The sequence below is a fragment of the Galeopterus variegatus genome, unplaced genomic scaffold (assembly GCF_000696425.1).
Source record: "Galeopterus variegatus unplaced genomic scaffold, G_variegatus-3.0.2 Scaffold3212, whole genome shotgun sequence".
NCBI lineage: Eukaryota > Metazoa > Chordata > Mammalia > Dermoptera > Cynocephalidae > Galeopterus > Galeopterus variegatus.
In genome coordinates this window covers 67756-88246 of record NW_007729323.1, presented here as the reverse complement: position 1 = coordinate 88246, position 20491 = coordinate 67756, and the positions used below count along the sequence as shown (strand labels likewise).

At 35.1% G+C, this 20491-nt stretch overlaps 1 protein-coding gene across 2 annotated transcripts in view; it reads right to left on the bottom strand.

The window, feature by feature from the left end:
• ATP7A (ATPase, Cu++ transporting, alpha polypeptide) overlaps positions 1–20255 on the bottom strand; it is a 72846-nt gene extending 52591 nt beyond the window's left edge. For both annotated transcript variants that reach the window (XM_008584297.1, XM_008584298.1), the window contains exon 1: positions 20118–20255. In XM_008584297.1, coding sequence (XP_008582519.1) covers positions 20118–20237 — 120 coding nt within the window. In that variant the 5' untranslated portion in view covers positions 20238–20255. The remainder of the gene's footprint in view (positions 1–20117) is intronic.
• Positions 20256–20491: the final 236 nt, after the last annotated feature.

Here is a 20491-nt window from a genome sequence, read left to right as displayed (position 1 = left end):
TCAATAGCATTAACAGTGGTGTAGAAGGTGCTGACTGTCCACGAAGACTGTAAAGATTCTTTATTTTAATGCTTATAGTGTTCCATGTCTCCTGGAATGTCAAATATGAAATTTGGGCACAGTATACTTTATCTGCATATGATTTCTGTATAATTTCCATAAACATACAAAGGCTATTATTTTCTATTCTCAGACAACAGGAAACCTAGGACCTTAGACAAATCATCCTACCAGTGAGGGCTTCAGTTTCCTGAAAGACTGGACAAAATAATCCTTTTTATCTCTAATTTTCTATTAAAGCTAAAAGCTGCATAACTACTTTTACTTTTTTGGGTTGTCATTAGTACATTTTTCTCTTTTGCATTCTTTCTTATTTGATAATGAAAAGTGCTATTGTCTGAATGTGTCCCCCACCAAATTTGTATGTTGAAATCCTAATAACCAAGGTGATGATATTAGGAGGTGGGGCCTTTGAGAGGTGATTAGGTCATGAGGTCTGTGAACCAGGAAGTCAACCTCACCAGATACTGAATTTACCAGCACCTTGATTTTGGACTTCCCAGTCTCCAGAACCATAAGAAATCAATTTCTCTTTTTGAATAAGCTACCCAGCTTATGGTAATTTGTTACAGCAGCTTGAACGGACTAAGACATTCATCACCACCAAACCAGACTTACAAGAAATGCTCAGGAGAGTACTACAACGAGAAGAGAAAGAACAATAACAATAATCATAAAAATACCTGAAAATATGAAACTTACTGGTAGAGTAGATACACAAATTAGAAACAGAAAGCAATCAAAACTTATCAATACCGGGCCGGCCCGGTGGCGCACTGGATAGTGCGCCGCTTGGGAAGCGCGGCGGCGCTCCCGCCCGAGGGTTCGGATCCCACATACAGACCGGTTCCCACTCACTGGCTGAGCGAGGCGCGGGGGCAACACCGAGGGTTGCGATCCCGTTGCCGGTCCCCGGTCCGGTACGGGGGCAACACTGAGGGTTGCGATCTGTTGCCGGACATGGAAAAAGACAAAAAGACAAAAAAAAAAAAAAAAAAAAAACTTATCAATACTGAAACCCATTAAACCTCAAAGGCAAACATTAAGAGAGGAAGAAAGGAGCAAAGGATAAACCAAACAACCTGAAAACAACCAACAAAATAACAGGAGTAAGACCTTATATATCAATAATAACCTTGAATGTAAATGAATTAAATGCTCCAATTAAAAGACATAGACTGAATAGATTTTTAAAAATGACCCATCGATATGCTGCCTACAAGAAACATACCTTAACTACAAAGACACACATAGACTGAAAGTGAAGGGATGGAAGAAGATATTCCATGCAAATGGGAAGCAAAAGCAAGCAGGAGTAGCTACACTTATATCAGATAAAACAGACTTTAAATCAAAATCTGTACTAAGAGACAAAGAAGGGCACTATATAATGACAATATACAATTACAAATATATATGCATGCAACACCAGAGCACCCAGATATATAAAGCAAATATTATCAGATCTAAAGGAAGAGATAGACACCAACACAATAATAGCTGAAGACTTTAACACTGAACTCTCAGCATTAGACTGATCACTGAGATAGAAAATCAATAAGGAAACATCAGATTTAAATGGCACCATAGAACAGATGGACCTAACAGACATATACAGAGCATTTCATCCAACAGCTGCAGAATACACAATCTTTTCACCAGCACATAGAACTTTCTCTAGGATTGATCATATATTAGGCCACAAAATAAGTCTCAACAAGTTCAAAAAACTTGAAGTCACATCAAGTACTTTTTCTGACCATAATGTAATAAAACTACAAATAAATAACAAGAGAAACTTGTGAAACTACACAAATACATGGAAATTAAACAACATGGTTTTGAATGACCAATGGATCAAAGAAGAGATTAGAAGGAAATAAAAAAAATTCTTGAAATAAAGATAGAAACACAACATACCAAAACCTATGGGATATACAGCCAAAGCAGTATTAAATGGAAAGTTCATAGCAATAAATGCATACATCAAAAAAAAAGAACAGAAAGATTTCCAAAAAAACAGCCTAACAATGCACCTCAAGGAACCACAAAAGCAAGAACAAACTACACCCAAAATAAGTAGAAGAAAAAAAATAATAAAAATCAGAACAAAAATAAATGAAATTGAGACTAAAAATACAAAACATTGATCGAACGAAAAGTTAGTTCTTTGTAAAGATAAACAAAACTAACAAACCATTAGCCAGACTAACCAAGAAAAAAAGAGAAAGGACCCAAATAAAATCAGAAATGCAAATGGAGACATTACAACAGATAGCACCAAAATACAAAAATCAATACAGACTATTATAAACAACTATACACCAATAAATATAAAAACCTAGAGGAAATGGATAAATTCCTGGACACATATGGCCTACCAAGACCAAATCAAGAAGAAAGAGTAAATCTAAAGAGACCAATAACAAGTAAAAAGATTGAATCAGTAATAAAAAGTCTCCCAACAAAGAAAAGCCCAGGACCAGATGATTTTACTGCTGAATTCTACCAAACATTTAAAGAAGAACTAATACCAATACTTCTTAATCTATTTCAAAAAATTGAAGTGGATGGAATTCTTCCAAACTCATACTATGAGGCCAGCATTACTCTAATACCCAAACCAGGCAAGAACACAACAAAATAGAAAACCACAGGCCAATATCCCTAATGAACACACATGCAAAAATCCTCAATAAAATACTAGCAAACCAAATCCAACAGTACATTGTAAAGATTATACAACATGATCAAGTGGAATTTATCCAAGGGATGCAAGATCATTCAACATATGCAAATCAATAAACATAACACATCACATCAATAGAATAAATGAAGAAAAAAAAAACATATGATCATCTCAATAGATCCAGAAAAAGCATTTGATAAGATTCAACATCCCTTCATGATAAAGATTCTCAACAAATCAGGTATAGAAGGAAAGTATCTCTATACAATAAAGACTATATATGACAAACCCACAGCTAACATTATACTGAATATGGAAAAGCTGAAAATTTCCCACTAAGAATTAGAACAATCAAAGATGCCCACTCTCACCATTTCTATTCCACATAGTACTGGAAGTCCTGGCCAGAGCAGTTAAGCAAGAGAAAGAAATGAAGGGCATACAAATTGGAAAGGAGGAAGTCAAACTGTCCCTGTTTGCACATGACATGATTTTACATAGAGAGAAACATGAAGACTCTATGAAAGCATACCTAGATCAGATAAACAAATTCAATAAAGGGTGCAGGATACAAAATCAACATACAAAAATCAGTACCCTCTCTATACACCAACAATGAACTTGCAGAAAAAGAAATCAAGAAATCAATCCCATTCACAACAGCTACCAAAAAAAAAAATACCTAGGAATAAATTTAACCAAGGAGGTTTAAGATATGTACAATGAAAACCATAAAACACGAATTAAAGAAATTAAAGAAGACACAAAAAAATGGAAAGATATCCCATGCTCATGTAGCAAAAGAACCAATACCATTAAAATGACCATACTACCCAAAGTGATCTACAGATTCAATGCAATCCCCATCAAACTACCAATGACATACTTCACAAAAACAGAAAAAACAATACAAAAATTCATATGAAACAAAAAGACATCACTGAATAGGCAAAGCAATCCTGAGCAAAAAGAACAAAGCAGGGAATATCACACTCGCTAATTTAAAAATATACTACAAAGCTATAGTAATCAAAACAGCATGGTAATGGATGTACCATGACCCCTGGAACAGAATCCAGAATCCAGAAATAAATTCATGTACCTACAGCCAACAGATTTTTGATAAAGGAGCCAAAAACACACACTGGGGAAAGGACAGACTCTTCAATAAATGGTGCTAGGAAAACTGGAGATCCATATGCTGAAGAATGAAATTAGACCCCTATCTCTCACCATATACCAAAATCAACTCAAAATGGACAAAAGACTTAAATGTAAGACCTGAAACTGTAAAACTTCTAGAAGAAAACACACAGGAAATACTTCAAAACATAGATCTGGGCAAAGAGATTTTATGAATAACACTTCAGAAGTGCAAGGAACAAAAGCAAAAATAAACAAATGGGATTACATCAACCGAAAAAGCTGCACAACAAGGGAAACAGTCAACAAAGCATAAAGACAACCTGTGGAATGGGAGAAAATATTTGCAAACTATATATCTGAGAAGGTATTAACATCCAGAATATACAAAGAACTAAACTCCATAGTAAAAAAATATAATAATCTGATTTAAAAATGGGCAAAGGAACTGAATAGACATTTTTCAAAAGAAGACATACAAATCACCAACAGGTATACGAAAAGATGTTCAACATCAATAATCATCAGAGAAATGCAAATCAAAACCAGAATGAGACATCATCTCACCCCAGTTAGACTGGCTATTATCAAAAAGTCAGAAAATAACAAATGCTGGTGAGGATGTAGAGAAAGGGGAACTCTTACACATTGTTGGTAGGAGTGTATATTAGTACAGCCATTATGGAAAATAGTATGGAGATTTCTCAAACATCTACAGATAAAATTACTACATGATCCAGCAATCCCACTATGGGGTATATATCCAAAAAAAAAAAAAGGAAATCAACAAGTTGAAGGGATACTTGCACTCCCATGTTTATTGCTGCTGCATTCACAATAGCCAAGAGTTGGAACCAACCAAAATGTCCTTCCACCAATGACTGGATAAATAAAATGTGGTACATATGCACAAAGGAATAATACTTCACCCTATAAAAGAATGAAATTTTGTCATTTGCAGCAACATAGATGAGCTTGGAGAAAATTATGTTAAGTGAAATAAGCCAGGCACGGAGAGAGAAATACCATGTGTTCTCACTCACATATGGAAGCTAAAAAAGCTGATCTCATGGAAGTAGAGAGTAGATTTGTGGTTACCAAAGACTGGTGGAGGCAAGGGGAGAGGAGAATGGGGAGAGGGTGGTCACTGGATACAAAATAGTAGAGAGAGAGGAAGAATGGGATCTAGATGATCCCATTCTAAGATGATATTCCAAAATCAATATAAAAATTCAAAGATCAAATATTTTTAAATGAAAAAGATGCAGAGATTTTGCTAGTTTTTTAAGTTGTAGCATTATTTTTCATGAACTAAACTATCTTTAAAGAATGCTTTGTCAGAATTTTCATTTCTAATATACTTTCATCTTACTTAAAAATTATACGGCTAATGCATGATTATTTGTTATTAAAAAGTTAAATACAAAAGTATACAAAGGAAGTAATGAAAGTCCCTCTTCACTCTGTTCCTCCACTGGTAGGTTTTTATCTTGGATTTCACATTTCTTTGATTCTTGGAATAGAGTTCAACTAAATCAGAAACCTAAGCTTTTTGTATAGCTTATTCTACATCTTCACAGACTGATGATTATTACCTACAAATTTATAATAATCAAAATGCCTACATTACGCTAATACAGTGTTGGTGAGAGAGCATCAGTGTGAAAAACAGAACGTTCAATGAACTGTAATTTGCCATAGAAAAAGTTAGGAAACCATTTTTTAGAAAAAGTCCCAAATAGAAATTAAAAGATTAGATGGTTTTTATATATTGATATGGAAAAATATAATATATCTAATCTAAGATATGTTTGATAAATGAAATAAGTGAAGTTCAGAATAATATGTATAGTATGCTTCCATTTTTATAAAAAGGAAATACACACATCAAGGAGATAAATATATGTACATGCAAATAATTTTATGCTCATAGTCTTTCTGGAAGGATACATATACATAGGATAACTGGTTCCCTTTAGGAACGGGATTTTACTCTGTGCATGTGTTACTTTTTTAATAATAAAAAACTAGTTAATTTTAAGGGGAGAAAGAAATCTATTTATTGATCCATAGCAGGAATTTAGTAACTGATAACACTAGTGGTCACTTTTTTAAAGGATAGTCTGTATTAAGAGAATGGACTGCAGCCTTTATCTGAGTAAAGGGGAAAAGGCACTCAAAAAGTTAGTGCTGTAAGTTTCAGGGACAGTGTAATTTGTTAATAAGGCATTAACCTTTGGAGTCATTCAGTATTCGTATCTAATTAAATTTGTTTTTCCATTTCCACTTTCAAAAAGGCCAAATAATCCCAGATAAAGATCTTTACATTATCTGCCCATTTTATTTTTCCCTTGAACAGACCACTGGGGTGATTAAATTAAACTTCAGGTTAATCCCTTTAAAGTCTACAGTCTTAACGTTGGCAGGACAAACAAGAATATCAAATTCATAATTTAAGACACAATTCCCAGAACGTTTTTAAATGCTAACACTGCAAAGGGAAAAAATCGTATTCTTTCTATTTATCCCAAAATTAGAGACTTCTTGACTGTTCACTCTTCTTGCGTTCCACTCATCTGTTCTGTTCCACTGTTGCATTTTTAAATAAAGCAAACTCACTCAATTTTTTATATTTCTTTAATTATTAGCATATTCATCATTACAAACCATAATACTTCCTCCTGCCCTCCACCCAACCTATCACTCCTCAAACCCCTCCTTCCATTCCTCCCATCACTAGTATCCTTAGGTTTACTCTCTCCTTCTGAAAGTTCAACGCACTACTGTGGTCTTTCCTTCCTCCCTTCATTCCTTTCCTTCCTTTTCTTTCTTTCCTTCATTCCTTCCTTCTTTCCTTCCTTCTTAGCACCCATTTATGAGTGAGAACATGCAGTATTTCTCTTTCTGAGTCTGGTTTATTTCTCCAGGCTCATCCATGTTGCTGCAAATGGCAGGATTTCATTCTTTTGTATGCCTGAGGAGTATTCCATTGTGTATACATACCACATTTTCCTTATCCAGGTGTCCGTCAATGAACATTTAGTTTGGTTCCATAGTTTAGCTATTGTAAATAAAGCTGTGATTAACACAGGAGTGCAGGTGTCTCTTCGACATGATGATTTCCATTCCCCTGGGTATATACCCAGTAGTGGGATTGCTGGATCATATGGAGGATCTATCTGTAGTTGTTTTATCCATACTGTTTTCCATAGTGGTTGTACTAATTTACAGTCCCACCAACAGTGCAGGAGTGTTCCCTTCTCTCCAAACCCTCGCCAGCATTTGCTATTCACCAAATTTTTTACTATAGCCAGTCTAACAGGGGTGAGGTGACATCTCAATGTGGTTTTAATTTGCATTTCCCTGATGACTAGTGATGTTGAGCATTTTTTCATGTATCTATTGGCCATTTGCATGTCTTCCTTTGAAAAATGTCTATTCATCTCCTTTGCCCATTTTTTAGTTGGCTTATTTGTTTTTCTACTGTGTAATTGCTTGAGTTCCTTGTACATGATGGATATTAATCCCGTCGGATGCATAGTTAGCAAAAATTTTCTCCCACTCTGTAGGTTGTCATTTCACTCTGTTGTTTCCTTTGCTGTGCAGAAGCTTTTTCGTTTGATATAGTCCCATTTGTATATTTTTTTCTTTTGTTGCTTGTGCTTTCAGGCCCATGTTCATAAAGTCTGTGCCCAGACCTAGTTGCTGAAGTGTTTCACCTATATCTTCTCTTAGTTATTTTACAGTTTCAGGTCTTATACTTAAGTCTTTAATCCATTTTGAGTTGATTTTAGTATATGGTGAGAGGTGCATATCAAGTTTCGTTCTTCTGCATATGGATATCCAATTTTCCCAGCACCACTTTTTTTTTATTTGACCTACAATTTTTTTTTATTTTATCAATATACAATGTGGTTGATTATTGTGGCCCATTACCGAACCCTCCCTTCCTCTTCCCGCTCCCCCTCCCTCCCAACAACCTCATATCTGTTCCCAGCAAAATTTATTGAAGAGGGGCCGGCCCGGTGGCGCACTGGATAAGTGCGCCGCTTGGGAAGCGCGGCGGCGCTCCCGCCCGAGGGTTCGGATCTCACATACAGACCGGTTCCCGCTCACTGGCTGAGCGAGGCGCAGGAGCAACACCAAGGGTTGCAATCCCGTTGCCGGTCTCCGGTCCGGTACGGGGGCAACACTGAGGGTTGCGATCCGTTGCCGGACACGGAAAAAGACAAAAAAAGACAAAAAAAAAAAATTTATTGAAGAGGCAGTCTTTTCCCCAATGTAGATTTTTGTTGCCTTTGTCCAATATCAGATGGCTGAAAACCCAGGGGTGATATCTGGGTTCTAATCAATTCTGCTCCACTCATCTGAGTATCGATTTTTATTCCAGTACCATGCTGTTTTGGTTATTATAGCATTGCAGTATAATTTGAAGTCAGCTATTGTTATGCTTCCAGCTTTATTTTTTTGCTCAATATCGCTTTGACTATTTGAGGGTTTTTGTTGTTCCACATGAATGTTAAGATTGTTTTTTCCATTTCTGTGAAAAATGTCATTGGTATTTTCATGGGGATTGCGTTGAATCTGTAGATCACTTTGGGTGGTATAGACATTTTTACAATGTTCATTCTTCCAATCCAAGAGCATGGAATATCTTTCCATCTTTTTTTGTCCTCTTTAATTTATTTCAGAAGTGATTTGTAGTTCTCATGATACAGATCTTTCACCTCCTTGGTTAAATTTATCCCTAGGTATTTTTTGTATGTGTGACTATTGTAAATGAAATACTTTCTGTATTTCTCTTTCTGTTAGTTCATTATTTGAGTATATAAATGCAACTGATTTGGGGGTATTTATTTTGTATCCTGCAATGTCACTGAAATTATTAACCAGCTCTAGGAGTTTTTTGATAGAGTCTTTAGGTTTTTCTATATATAGTATCATGTCATCTGCAAATAGGGATAGTTTGACTTCATCTTTTCCAATCTAGATGCCCTTTATTTCCTTTTCTTGCCTGATTGCTCTGGCTAGTACCTTCAGTAATATTTTAAATAGAAGTGGTGAGACTGGGCATCCTTGTCTTATTCCTGCTCTTAAGGGGAAAGACCTCAGGTTTTCCCCATTCAGAATGATACCGGCAGTAGGCTTGTCACAAATGGCTTGTATTGTGTTGAGATACTTTCCTTCTATAACTAATTTGTTGAGAGTCTTTATCATGAAGTGATGTTGAATTTTGTCAAATGCTTTTTCATCATCTATTGAGATTATCATATATGGTTTTTGTCCTTGAGTTTGTTGATGTGATGTATCACATTTATTGTCTTTCATATGTTGAACCATCCTTGCATCCCTGGAATGAATCCCACTTGATCATGGTGTATAATTTTTTTAATGTGTTGCTGTATTCATATTGCTAATATTCTGTTGAAGACTTTTGCATCTATGTTCATCAAGGATATTGGCCTATAATTTTCTTTTTTTGCTGTATCTTTATCTGGTTTTTGTATCAGAGTTATGTTGCCTTCACTGAATGAGTTTGGGAGTATGGCTTCTGTTTCAATTTTTTGGAATAGTTTGAGGAGAATTGGTATTACTTCCTCTTTAAAGGTCTGATAGAATTCAGCAGTAATGCCATCCAGACCTGGACTTTTCTTTGTTGGAAGACTGTTGATTACTGTTCAATCTCGTTGCTTGTTATTGGTCTGTTTGGATTTTCTATCTCTTCTTGATTCAGTCTGGGTAGTTTGTATGTGTCTAGAAACTTATCCATATCTTCCAGGTTTTCATATTTGTTGTCATACAGTTGTTTATAATAGTCTCTAATGATTCTTCAGCTTTCTGTGGTATCGGTTGTAATATCTCCCTTTTCATTTCTGATTTTTGTTATTTGGGTGATTTGTCATCGTTTTTTTTTTTTCTTTTTTCTTTTTTTTTTTTGTTAACCTACCTAATGGTTTGTCTATTCTATTTATGTTCAAAAAAAACCCAAGTTTTTGTTTGGCTGATATTTTCTGTTGTTTTTTGGGTCTCTATTTCATTTAGCTCTGCTCTGACCTTAATTATTTCTTTCCATCTACTACCTTTAGGATTGGATTGTTGTTGTTTTTCAAGTTCTTTGAGGCATAGTGTTAGGTTGTTTATATGATGTCTTTCTGTTCTTTTGATGTAAGCGTTTACTGCAATAAATTTGCTTCTTAGTACTGCTTTTGCAGTATCCCACAGGTTTTGATATGATGTATCTTTATTTTCATTAGTTTCAAGAAATTTTTTGATTTCATGTTTAATTTCTTCTTGGACCCATAGGTCATTCAGGAGCCTGTTGTTTAGATTCCATGTGTTTGTATAGTTTCCACAGTTCTGCTTATTTATTTTCAGTTTTAATCCACTGTCATCTGAAAAGATACTTGGGAATATTTAATTTTTTTTTAATTTGCTGAGACTAGATTTGTCACCTAATATGCGGTCTATCCTGAAGAATGTTCTATGAGCTGATGAGAAGAAAGTATATTTTTTTCTTGCTGGGTAAAATGTTCTGCATATCTACCAGGTCCAGTTGGTCTAAGGTGTAGTTTAAATACTGTGTCTTTTTGTTGATTTATTGCCTGGAATATCTGTCCCATACTGAGAGAGGGGTGTTCAGATCATCCACTGTTAATGTATTAAGGCCTATTTCTTTCTTTATATATCTTGGTGCCCCAGTATTGGGTGCATATATATTTATGATTGTCATGTCTTCTAGCTGGATAGATCCTTTTATCATTATATAGCAGCCTTCTTTGTCTCTTTTTATGTTTTTTGTTTTAAAGTCTACTTTGTACACTATAAGAACAGGTATTCCTGCTCATTTTTTGTTTCCATTTGCATGGTATATCTTTTTCCATACTTTCACTTTTAGTCTGTGTGTGTCTCTACAAGTGAGGTGGGTCTCTTGAAGACAACATACACTTGGGTGTAGCTTTTTAATGCAATCAGTCAGTCTGTGTCTTTTGAATGGGGAGTTTAATCCATGCACATTTAGGGTAGTTATTGACAGGTATTATTTAATTCCTGTCATTTAATTACTTTTTTGTTTAGATGATTTAAATATCTTATAATCACTACTTCCCCTTTTATTTTTCTTCTTCAACATTAGTTGGAAATTTAAGGTGGCATGATTTAGCTTCTTTCTGTTTCTCGCTGGCATTTTTGTTTTAATGGCAGGTTTTGCTCTTTCTCGTGTATTTGTGATAGTGGTCATCATTATTCAGATTCCAGATGAAGGATTCCCTTGAGAATTTCTTGCAGGGCTGGTCATGTGGTGGTGAACTCCCACAACTTTTGTTTGTCTGGGAAATACACTATTTCTTCCTCATTTCTGTAGGAGAGCCTTGTTGGGTAAAGAAGTCTTGGCTGTCAAGTTTTTTTCTTTTAGTATTTTGAATATATCATTCCACTTTCTTATGGCTTGTAGGGTTTGGGTTGAGAATTCTGCTGTTAGTCTGATGGGGACTCCCCTATAGGTGACTTGATGCTTTCCTCTTGCTGCTTTTAGAATTCTCTCTGTCTTTGAGCTTTGCAAATTTATCTATAACGTGTCTTGGGGAGGATCTTTTTGGACTGAATCTCTTTGCAGACCTTTAAGCTTCCTGGATCCAAAGGTCTATATCTCTCCTTATACCTGGGAAATTTTCTGTCATTATTTCCTTGAATAGGTTTTCAATACCTTTTCCTTTCTACTCCTCTTCTGCAATACCCACTGCTTGGATGTTAGAGTGCTTGAGGTTGTCTGCTATGTTTCTTAGATTTTCCTCATTATTTTTCATTCTTTTTTCCCTTTTCTTTTTTGTCTGCCTGGGTTATTTCAAAAAGACCACCTTTGAGATCTGAAATTCTTTCTTCTGCTTGCTCTATCCTGCTATTCAAGCTCTCTGTTGTGTTTTTTATTTCATTCAGTGAATCTTTCATTTCTAAGAGTTCTGCTACACTCTTTTTTAAGGTATTAATCTCTTTGTAAATTTCCTCCTTCATATTCTGGATATTTTTTCTCATTTCATTATGTTCTCTAATTGAGTCTTCTTTTTCTCTTCGAGTTTTCTTAAGATCATTGCTCAGAATTCTTTCTCAGCCATTTCAAGGATTCCCTGTTCCATGGAGTCTGAAATTTGAGCATTACTGTATTCCCTTTAGCAGTGTCATATCTTCTTGTTTGTTTGTAGTTCTAGTATTTTCTCATTGACATTTGGTCACCTGGTAGAGGATTTACTTCTTCTATTACTCTGAGGTTGGCTATGAGGATAAAGATTTCTTCCTCTATTTGCAGGCTTTACTGGTGACTCTTCTTACATCAGTGTAGTCAAGTGAGCAGTAGGTTATCTGTAGAGTGGCCCTGGCTGCTACTGTGGTGGTGAATTGTCCTTGCATGACAGTAGGTGTGGTAGTGGCTATATTCCAGCACCTTGGGTCCTGTTCTGGAAACTGTGGCCGTAGAAAGAGTCCCCAGCACCATGCTCGCCTCTGTACCTGCTGCAGCTGTGGGCACTTCCCTCCAGGCCCTCTGTCATTATATTTTGATGGGTATTGCACTGAATCTGTAGAGTGCTTTGGGTAGTATGGGCATTTTCACAATGTTAATTCTTCCAGTACAAGAACATGGTATGTCTTTCCACCTTTTTGTGTCCCCTTTAATTTCTTTCAGTAGTGTTTTGTAGTTCTCATTGTAGAGATCTTTCACCTCCTTGGTTAAATTGATTCCTAGGTGGTTTTTTGTTGGTTTTGTTTTGTTTTGTTTTGTTTTTTTGGCAAACTATTGTAAATGGGCTTGCTTTCCTGATTTCTCTTTCTGCTAGTTCATTATCAGAGTACAACAGACACAAACAATGACTGCATATTGTAATGATGAATAAGCTAACTAAACTGATCTAACCACCACACATTCCATACAATTATTGAAAATCAATGTTGTACCCCACATATATGTATAATTAAAAAAAAAAAAAAGAAAACATCCACCCATAGGTTCATTACCTAGCAGTAAGGATCTGGAAAATGGTGAAAGTAAATTGAATTTATCAGAAAAAAAAATCAAAAAATAAAAATGCTACTGATTTTGGGGTGTTGATTTTATATTCTGCAAGATTACTGAAATTGTTAATCAGCTCTAAGCGTTTTTTGGTAGAGTCTTTAGGTTTTTCTATATATAAGATCATGTCATCTGCAAACAAGGACAGTTTGACTTCATCTTTTCCAATTTGGATGCCCTTTATTTCTTTCTCTTGCCTGATTGCTCTCACTAGCACTTCCAATAATATGTTAAATAAAAGTGGTGAGAGTGGGCATCTTTGTCTTGTTCCTTTTCTTAAGGAACATCCATTCAGGATGACATTGGTGATTGGTTTGTAATATATGGCTTTTATTGTGTTGAGGTAATTTCCTTCTGTACCTAATTTGCTGAGACCCTTTATCATGAAAGGATATTGAATTTTGTCAAGTGCTTTTTCAGCAGCTATTGAGATAATCATGTGGTCTTTTACCTTGAGTTTGTTGATGTGATGTATCACATTTATTGACTTTTGTATGTTGAACAACCCTTGCTTCCCTGGGATGAATCCCACTTGACAATAGTGTATAATTTTTTTAATATGTTGCTGTATTCTGATTGAAAATATTTGGTTGAGAATTTTTGCATCTAGGTTCATCAAGGATATTGGCCTGTAATTATCTTTTTTTGTTGTGTCTTTATTTGGTTTTGTTGATGTGGTGTATCACATTTATTGACTTGTGTATGCTGAACCATCGTTGCATCTGTGGGATGAATTCCACTTGATTGTGGTTTATAATTTTTTTTGATGTGTTACTGTATTCTGATTGCTAATATTTTGTTGAGTATTTTTGCATCTATGTTCATCAAGAATATTGGCTATTGGCCTGCAATTTTCTTTTTTTGTTGTATCTTTGTCTGGTTTTAGTAGCAAGGTGATGCTGGCCTACCTCACTCAATTTAATAAAACAATTGCATTACTTCATTCCAAACACTATCAAGATTTCATTGACTTAGTCAAAACACTGCTCTCCTCAAAGCTGGTTTCTAAATTGACTATACATTAGTCTTAAATATAATCTCAGAAATTATGCTCCAAAAATGTTAAACCTTAACATTCTTTAAAAAGTGGTCAATACGTATGTACGAATATGTTGAGCTACATTCTCAATATAAATTATGTTTGGACAAGGACAATTTCCTATATGGTCCTAGAAAGAGGTCATCCACATTTTGTGGCCTCTGAAACTTAAACAATTTGAGGGGCCTTCTTTAAGGAATTACAAAACCATAAATAAAATTCTGTACAAAAGTAAATATTTAGAATACATAACAAAATCACAAGTTATAAAATTTTTAAAACTAACATACCATAAAATCCATAAAAATACAATTTTTATTAGTAATGCCTGATACATCTCTCTAATACTTTCTTTTCCTACATATTTGGCTGTATATTCTTTGATTGGTGCTTTATTTGACAATTGCTTTGTAAAATCATTTCTATACAGAGAAAAGAAAGATAACTCAGTCTTTCCTCTAGATCAAACTGTTTTTTGTTAATGACAGTTAAGAAAAGTTCCTTTCAACATCACAGTTGAACAATTAGTAAATTTTTAGAGCTATTGTCAAATTTGGGAAAACTATTGAGTTCTTTCATATATGAGCTATTAGATTTCAGGGCATTACAAGTTTATCTGTGCAGTGACTCATCTTATATACTCTTTGAATCAATAACACTCATTTACTGGTTTTACATTGGGCCCTACACCTTGACATGACACTGAGTGAGCTGGCACCACAGGAACTAGCGGTACTATTGGAAGCCATTCCTACATCAGAATTCATAGCAAAAACTTCACTATACACAGAAATTATTAAATACCACATATAGCCAAACAGCCTACTATCCCTAAACTAAACATATCCCCAACTCAACCTCCCTTATTCAATTCTCCAAAATGCTCATGGCTACTCCAATACTACCTAACACAAAGGGGAGTTGAAGTGGAAATGGAGTTAAAGGATTGTGGTTAAAATATTTTACTTTTGCAAATTATACAAAAACACATGACCATAAGGACACATTGCTAAGATTCCTTCCAGGGTCTTAGAAGGAGGTCAGTACAAATGAGGGGCTCTAAAACTTAAGCTTCATTAACTTCACAGTAAATCTGTCTCTGGGTCCAGGAGACCTAACACTTAGTAACATATTTTTTAAAGGAAGGAAAAAAGAGAAAGGTCACTAATACACCCTGCATCATAAGGGCTTTTGACGAAAGGAGGAGAGGCAAAGCTGGAAAAGGCAAAAAGTATGTTTCCTTTTATTTTAGCAATCAAATTATGAATGTGCCCTGGAAAATATAGCCTTCAGTGTCTGTCACTGGGATTCATACAAATCACTGTTGATAACACAAAGTGCTTTCACATTATATTGCTGCTATTCTTCCTTTACAATGTAACCAAAATTGAATTGCATTTATCTGACCTTAAACAGACTTTATTAAGCAGTAGTGAATTCTGGGAAGAGGCAGTGGATATAGCAGCCTTACTTATGAATGGAGTGCAAATAGGCTGTTTTGGGAAATAGGAGTGTACTTTGAAATATCAAAGCAGAATCTATTCCTTTAGGTATACATGATCTGTTGACAGAAACAAATATTCACCTAAAATAGTCTGCTAGACAAAGAGTTGGGAGTTTTGGAAAATACATTAGTTGTCAGTAGACAGTAAGTACATAAGTCATTTGGAGAAAAATTATGTGAACTAGTTTCTAGATGGTTAAAATATTTTTAATACAATTAGCACAGACACTACTATATAATTAGTAAGATTCAGCTTCTATTCTGGCCCCCAGCACCAGCCCTACCTTAGATCAAGTGGAGGAGGTTTAATTGGTTTCATCTGAGGATAAATCAAGTGAAGGTATCATACTTATTACTCGCTAAAATTAAACAACTCATTACTCAAGCTGTAGAACTGAAGGTTGCAGAGCTACTTTTGCTATTGTTTCATAATCAACAAACTGCAAAATATTAATCTAGTTTTTTCATAGTTATGATTAGTGAAAAAATTACAAAATGTTTTTATACATTTGAATATTTAGAAGATAAACTCATTTGAGAAAATCTGCAATACAGTAAATAAATAAAATAATTACCTGTCACCTATCAGTTTTTCCAACTTGGCTCTCTTCCCAAAGCAAATTAAAGGCAACTGCATCCTTGTTGGGAGGTGTGTGGGGGAAGAAGCAATGCAGGGTCCTCTAAGACTGGAGTTATGACAAGGTAAATGGTAAATACAAAAGAAATTTCTCCTTTTGGAGCATGTGAAAATTTAAAATTCATATCCAAGTATTCACATGGATGCCTATAGGATGGAAAACTTAGTGGAGGAGGTTTAATTGGTTTCATTTGAGGATAAATCAAGTGAGGGTAAATCAAGTGAAGGTATCATAGTTATTACTCACTGAAATTAAATAGCTCATTTTTCAAGTCGTAGAACTGAAGGCATATTACACTATGTAAATAAAGCTTTTCTAGCCACAGCTATCATCATGGTCTTAGCAAATCAGCGTATAATCAACAAGTGAGAAACACTGCTTTCCCCCCAGATATTAAGATGGATCCAAAGTTGACTTTATCCTCTTTCACCAAGATGAATATGAAATTCAGACATGAGAAAAATCACCTACAGTTTCAGATTTGGAAAAGAATTTCCTACATATTAGTACCACACTTCACATGACTCTTGAATTAAGGAAATGTATCAACTCATAAAGAATCATGATATGCCAATTAGCCAATTTTTTTCTAATAAAAATCAGGCAAACTGAAGCCAATCTACTCAAGATCTTATGAGAAGTCAGAATCATAGACAAAAATACTGTAGAGACAAGAAAGTATAAATCCTGTACTTCACTGAAAAGCCAAAACCATTCTGAAATCTCTGAAGCATAAATGGATAGAAATTAATGTTTAGCTTAAGAATAATTTAAAAGCAAAGCTCCCATAAGTATCTGATCTGCAGAAACACAAAATATTCATGTTCTATACACTTAAAAATATAATGACCTTGTGATAATTAGAAAGAATTCATGGGATCCCTAATTTTAAATCTCGTGCTAAATCTGACATGCAGTTGGACAAAGCTCCCTTTCGAATATTAATATCTATTCTGGGTAGTATGTCTAAAAACATATTTTTTGCATGTGGATCTCAACTAGTCATGGAAAACCATTCTAGGATTGATGCAAACTGATCAAATTCCAAAGTGACATTAGCTTTCCACTATCACTGTAATGAACATTGCATAAAAGCAAAATTACAGAAAACCTCAAGCAAATAGAACCACCACCAATATAAAGCTGTTTTAATGAAGGTGAAAATTTAAATAATATATTGAAATGATTAGTATATTACACAAATGAGAACATAACTCAGCCAAAATGACACATCTTAGGATTGATTCATTAAGCCCTGGCAGTGAAAATAAACATGTTCAAGAATAAGTAACTCATAGTATATAATATTTAAGAAAAAGCTGCCATATATTATTGTCATTACAGTAGGAATCCTCAAACTTTTGGCAAGAAAGTGATATTGTTAATTTCTTTGGAACCTCAGATACAAGTTGGAGAGAAATTGGGGAGAACAGGCGTGGAACCAAACTGAATGAAGCATGGGAAAGAGGGCTAAAATTGGCTACACTACAGTCAGTGCCAAGAACCACAGAGTAGCAAGGGAAAGTGGGGGGAGGCAGAGCAGCAAAAAGGCTTGGAAATGGCAACTGGTGTGGAGATGTACTAGGAAATTCCAATCCATTAGTCAAAGACCTCTACCTGAACAGAGTATCCAATAGGCAGGAAGGCCTGGACCTACTCTTAGAAGCATAAGCAAAATACATTATCAGATCCATTTGATGAGAATGTCATGCAAATGAATGGCAAGGATTCTCCTGGGTGATGAGTATAGGGAGGTTCCTCATAATAGTCTTTCCACTTTTGTGTATATTTGAAATTGTTAATTCAAAGTAAGTATTCTTTGATCAAGTGGGACTTATCCTGGGAATGAATGGCTGGTTCAATATTTGAAAATCATGCCCCAGGCTCCCAAGTCGGGGCAGTGGGGGCTCAAGGGCCTCAGCCACACACCCCCAACATCCACAACCAGACCAGCGATGACCACTGAGCCGCCACAGGAAGCACCGTGGGCTCCCAAGCTGATGTATAAAACGAGGAGGTTAGACTCTCTAAGTCATATCTAAGATCTCTTGCAGCTTTAACATACTATACCTAGGTCAATAAATGAGCACAGAAAACATTAATATTCATTTTTACAGAATATGAGAGAGGATGATACCATTATGTTCCCTTTGGGATAGTCTTGTAGTGACCTTGGTACTTTGGGTGCTTGTGTTTAGGAGGTGCCAAGATGTTTAGCTTTTCTTATTTATTTATAATAATTATATGAGTAATTCATGCTCATTGCAGAAAAATTAGGATGTGCAGACACGAATTATAGGAGATGTCTTATGATGGCTTAACAAAAGTCAGGATGGATAAAGAAGAGATGTTGCCACATGTACTATTTGTGGCAGCCTATCAGTACAATAAGAAGTTCAAGTTCCACAATAATAGTCGGTACTTTGAAGTATGTGTTAAGAATTCAATAATGATGGGCTTGCCAGTTAGCTCACTTGGTTAGAGTGTGGTGCTAATAACTCCTAGGTAAAGGGTTCAGATCCCCATACCAGCCAGCCACCAAAAAGAAAAAAAAAAAAAAATTCAGAAATGAGTATTGCTTCACAATATTTCTGTGAAAGATGTAGAACTATCAACATAATTTTGCAGATGAGGAATAGGCCTGACAGAAAAGTGGCTAACAAATGAGCCATTCAGAAACTTACTTTGGTTGTAGTGTCATTTTCATTTTTTATTTTTGTGAAGAAATTCTGCTGTGATGAGATATTCCATTTTAAATTTTCTGATTTTTCTCACTGATGCTTTCCTGAATGCTGGGAGGATTGTGATGAATGCTTACTCTGGTAACGCTGACATATAGTGTATTCTTCTGCACTGCCCTAGTGTTGTTGTATAACAAACAATGTTTGGAGCATCTAATTTAATAACAAAATAATCTATATTCCACTGCGCCTAAAAAGCACTACATTCAAAGTCCATTTCTCTCTCTCTCTTTTTTTTTTTTTGGACATGATGGGTGTGCACTGGTAATAAAAAACAAAATGCTGCAATCCAGTGATATGAGTGGCACTCAAGGCATGTTAAATTGTAACTGTATCACTGTGCTTTGTACTGTGGCAAGCAGCAGTTTGAAGCAATGAGAGCACCACATCTCTGTTGTAGTGAAAAAGCAGCCATAAACAATACATAAACTAATGAATGTAGCTACATTCTAATAAAACTTTACTTACAGACACAGAAATTTGAATTTCATATAATTTTCATGTGTTCTTAAATATTAGTCTTGATTTTTTTTCCAACCATGTAAAAATGTAAAAATCATTCTTAGCTTATGAGCCATATGGAAGCAGGTGGCAAGCTGGATTCAGCCTACAGGCCATCATTTCCCAAAACCCTGCCATATACACATGAAAATTCTTAAGATAACCACAGGCACCTCCTGCAGTCTCCATAAGGCTTTTTTATAATCTGAACTGCATCTTCACCACAGTACACTTAGAATGCTGTTGATGCATAAGGAATGTTAAATGATAATGTAGTCTTCCTTGGCATACTGTACAAGGTGTACCAGTTATTTTCTAGACATTTTCACTTCAATTTTTAGTTGCAAAAACAATAATTGCCGTGCTGTAAAGGAGAGAGTAAACCACCAACTCATTCTCTGAAGACATATTTTAGTTCAGTATGAGATTAAGAATAACAAAAAGTATGAGTATGTAAACATTTACACACCTATAAAATATAAACCTATAAATATACAACCACACTATGTCCAAAATTCCATGTTGATGATGTTTTTAAATTGAAAAAATATTTTTTTTCTTTTTTCTTTTAAAGAGAAATTAACAGGCCAAAGAAAACTTATTTAGCTTTAGGGTTTGAAGTGCAATAGTCTTTATTGCCAAATGTGTCGGTGTGTCTGCTTCTATCCCAGTGTTAGAAGTAATTTCCTAGCAGAATTCTAGTCAATGGCATTCAACTTCACTAATTTCCAAAAAGTAACTTACTTTAATGTGATGTATACCATTCATTTTTCCAATCTGTTGCTCAATGGTCCAAACACAGGAATTGCATGTCATTCCTTCAACAGAGATGGTAACAGAATTCACACCCATACTTGGATCCATTTTGACTTCTTCTTTACATTCCTGTTAGAAACAATAAACTCATTGATGTCAGCCATGGAAATAATATTTCTTCAACTTCTCTCCCACCTCCCCAACTGAAAATGTGCTAGTAATAAAATATGGTCAGCATTCTTTTTCACTTGTTTAGGAAAAAGTTTTCTTCACCTTTGATGAGGTAAAGGAAAGTTGTTTCTATGACTATACTAACTTTTCTTTTGTTGCCGCCATTCATTTTTAAAATGTAAAAATCAAAA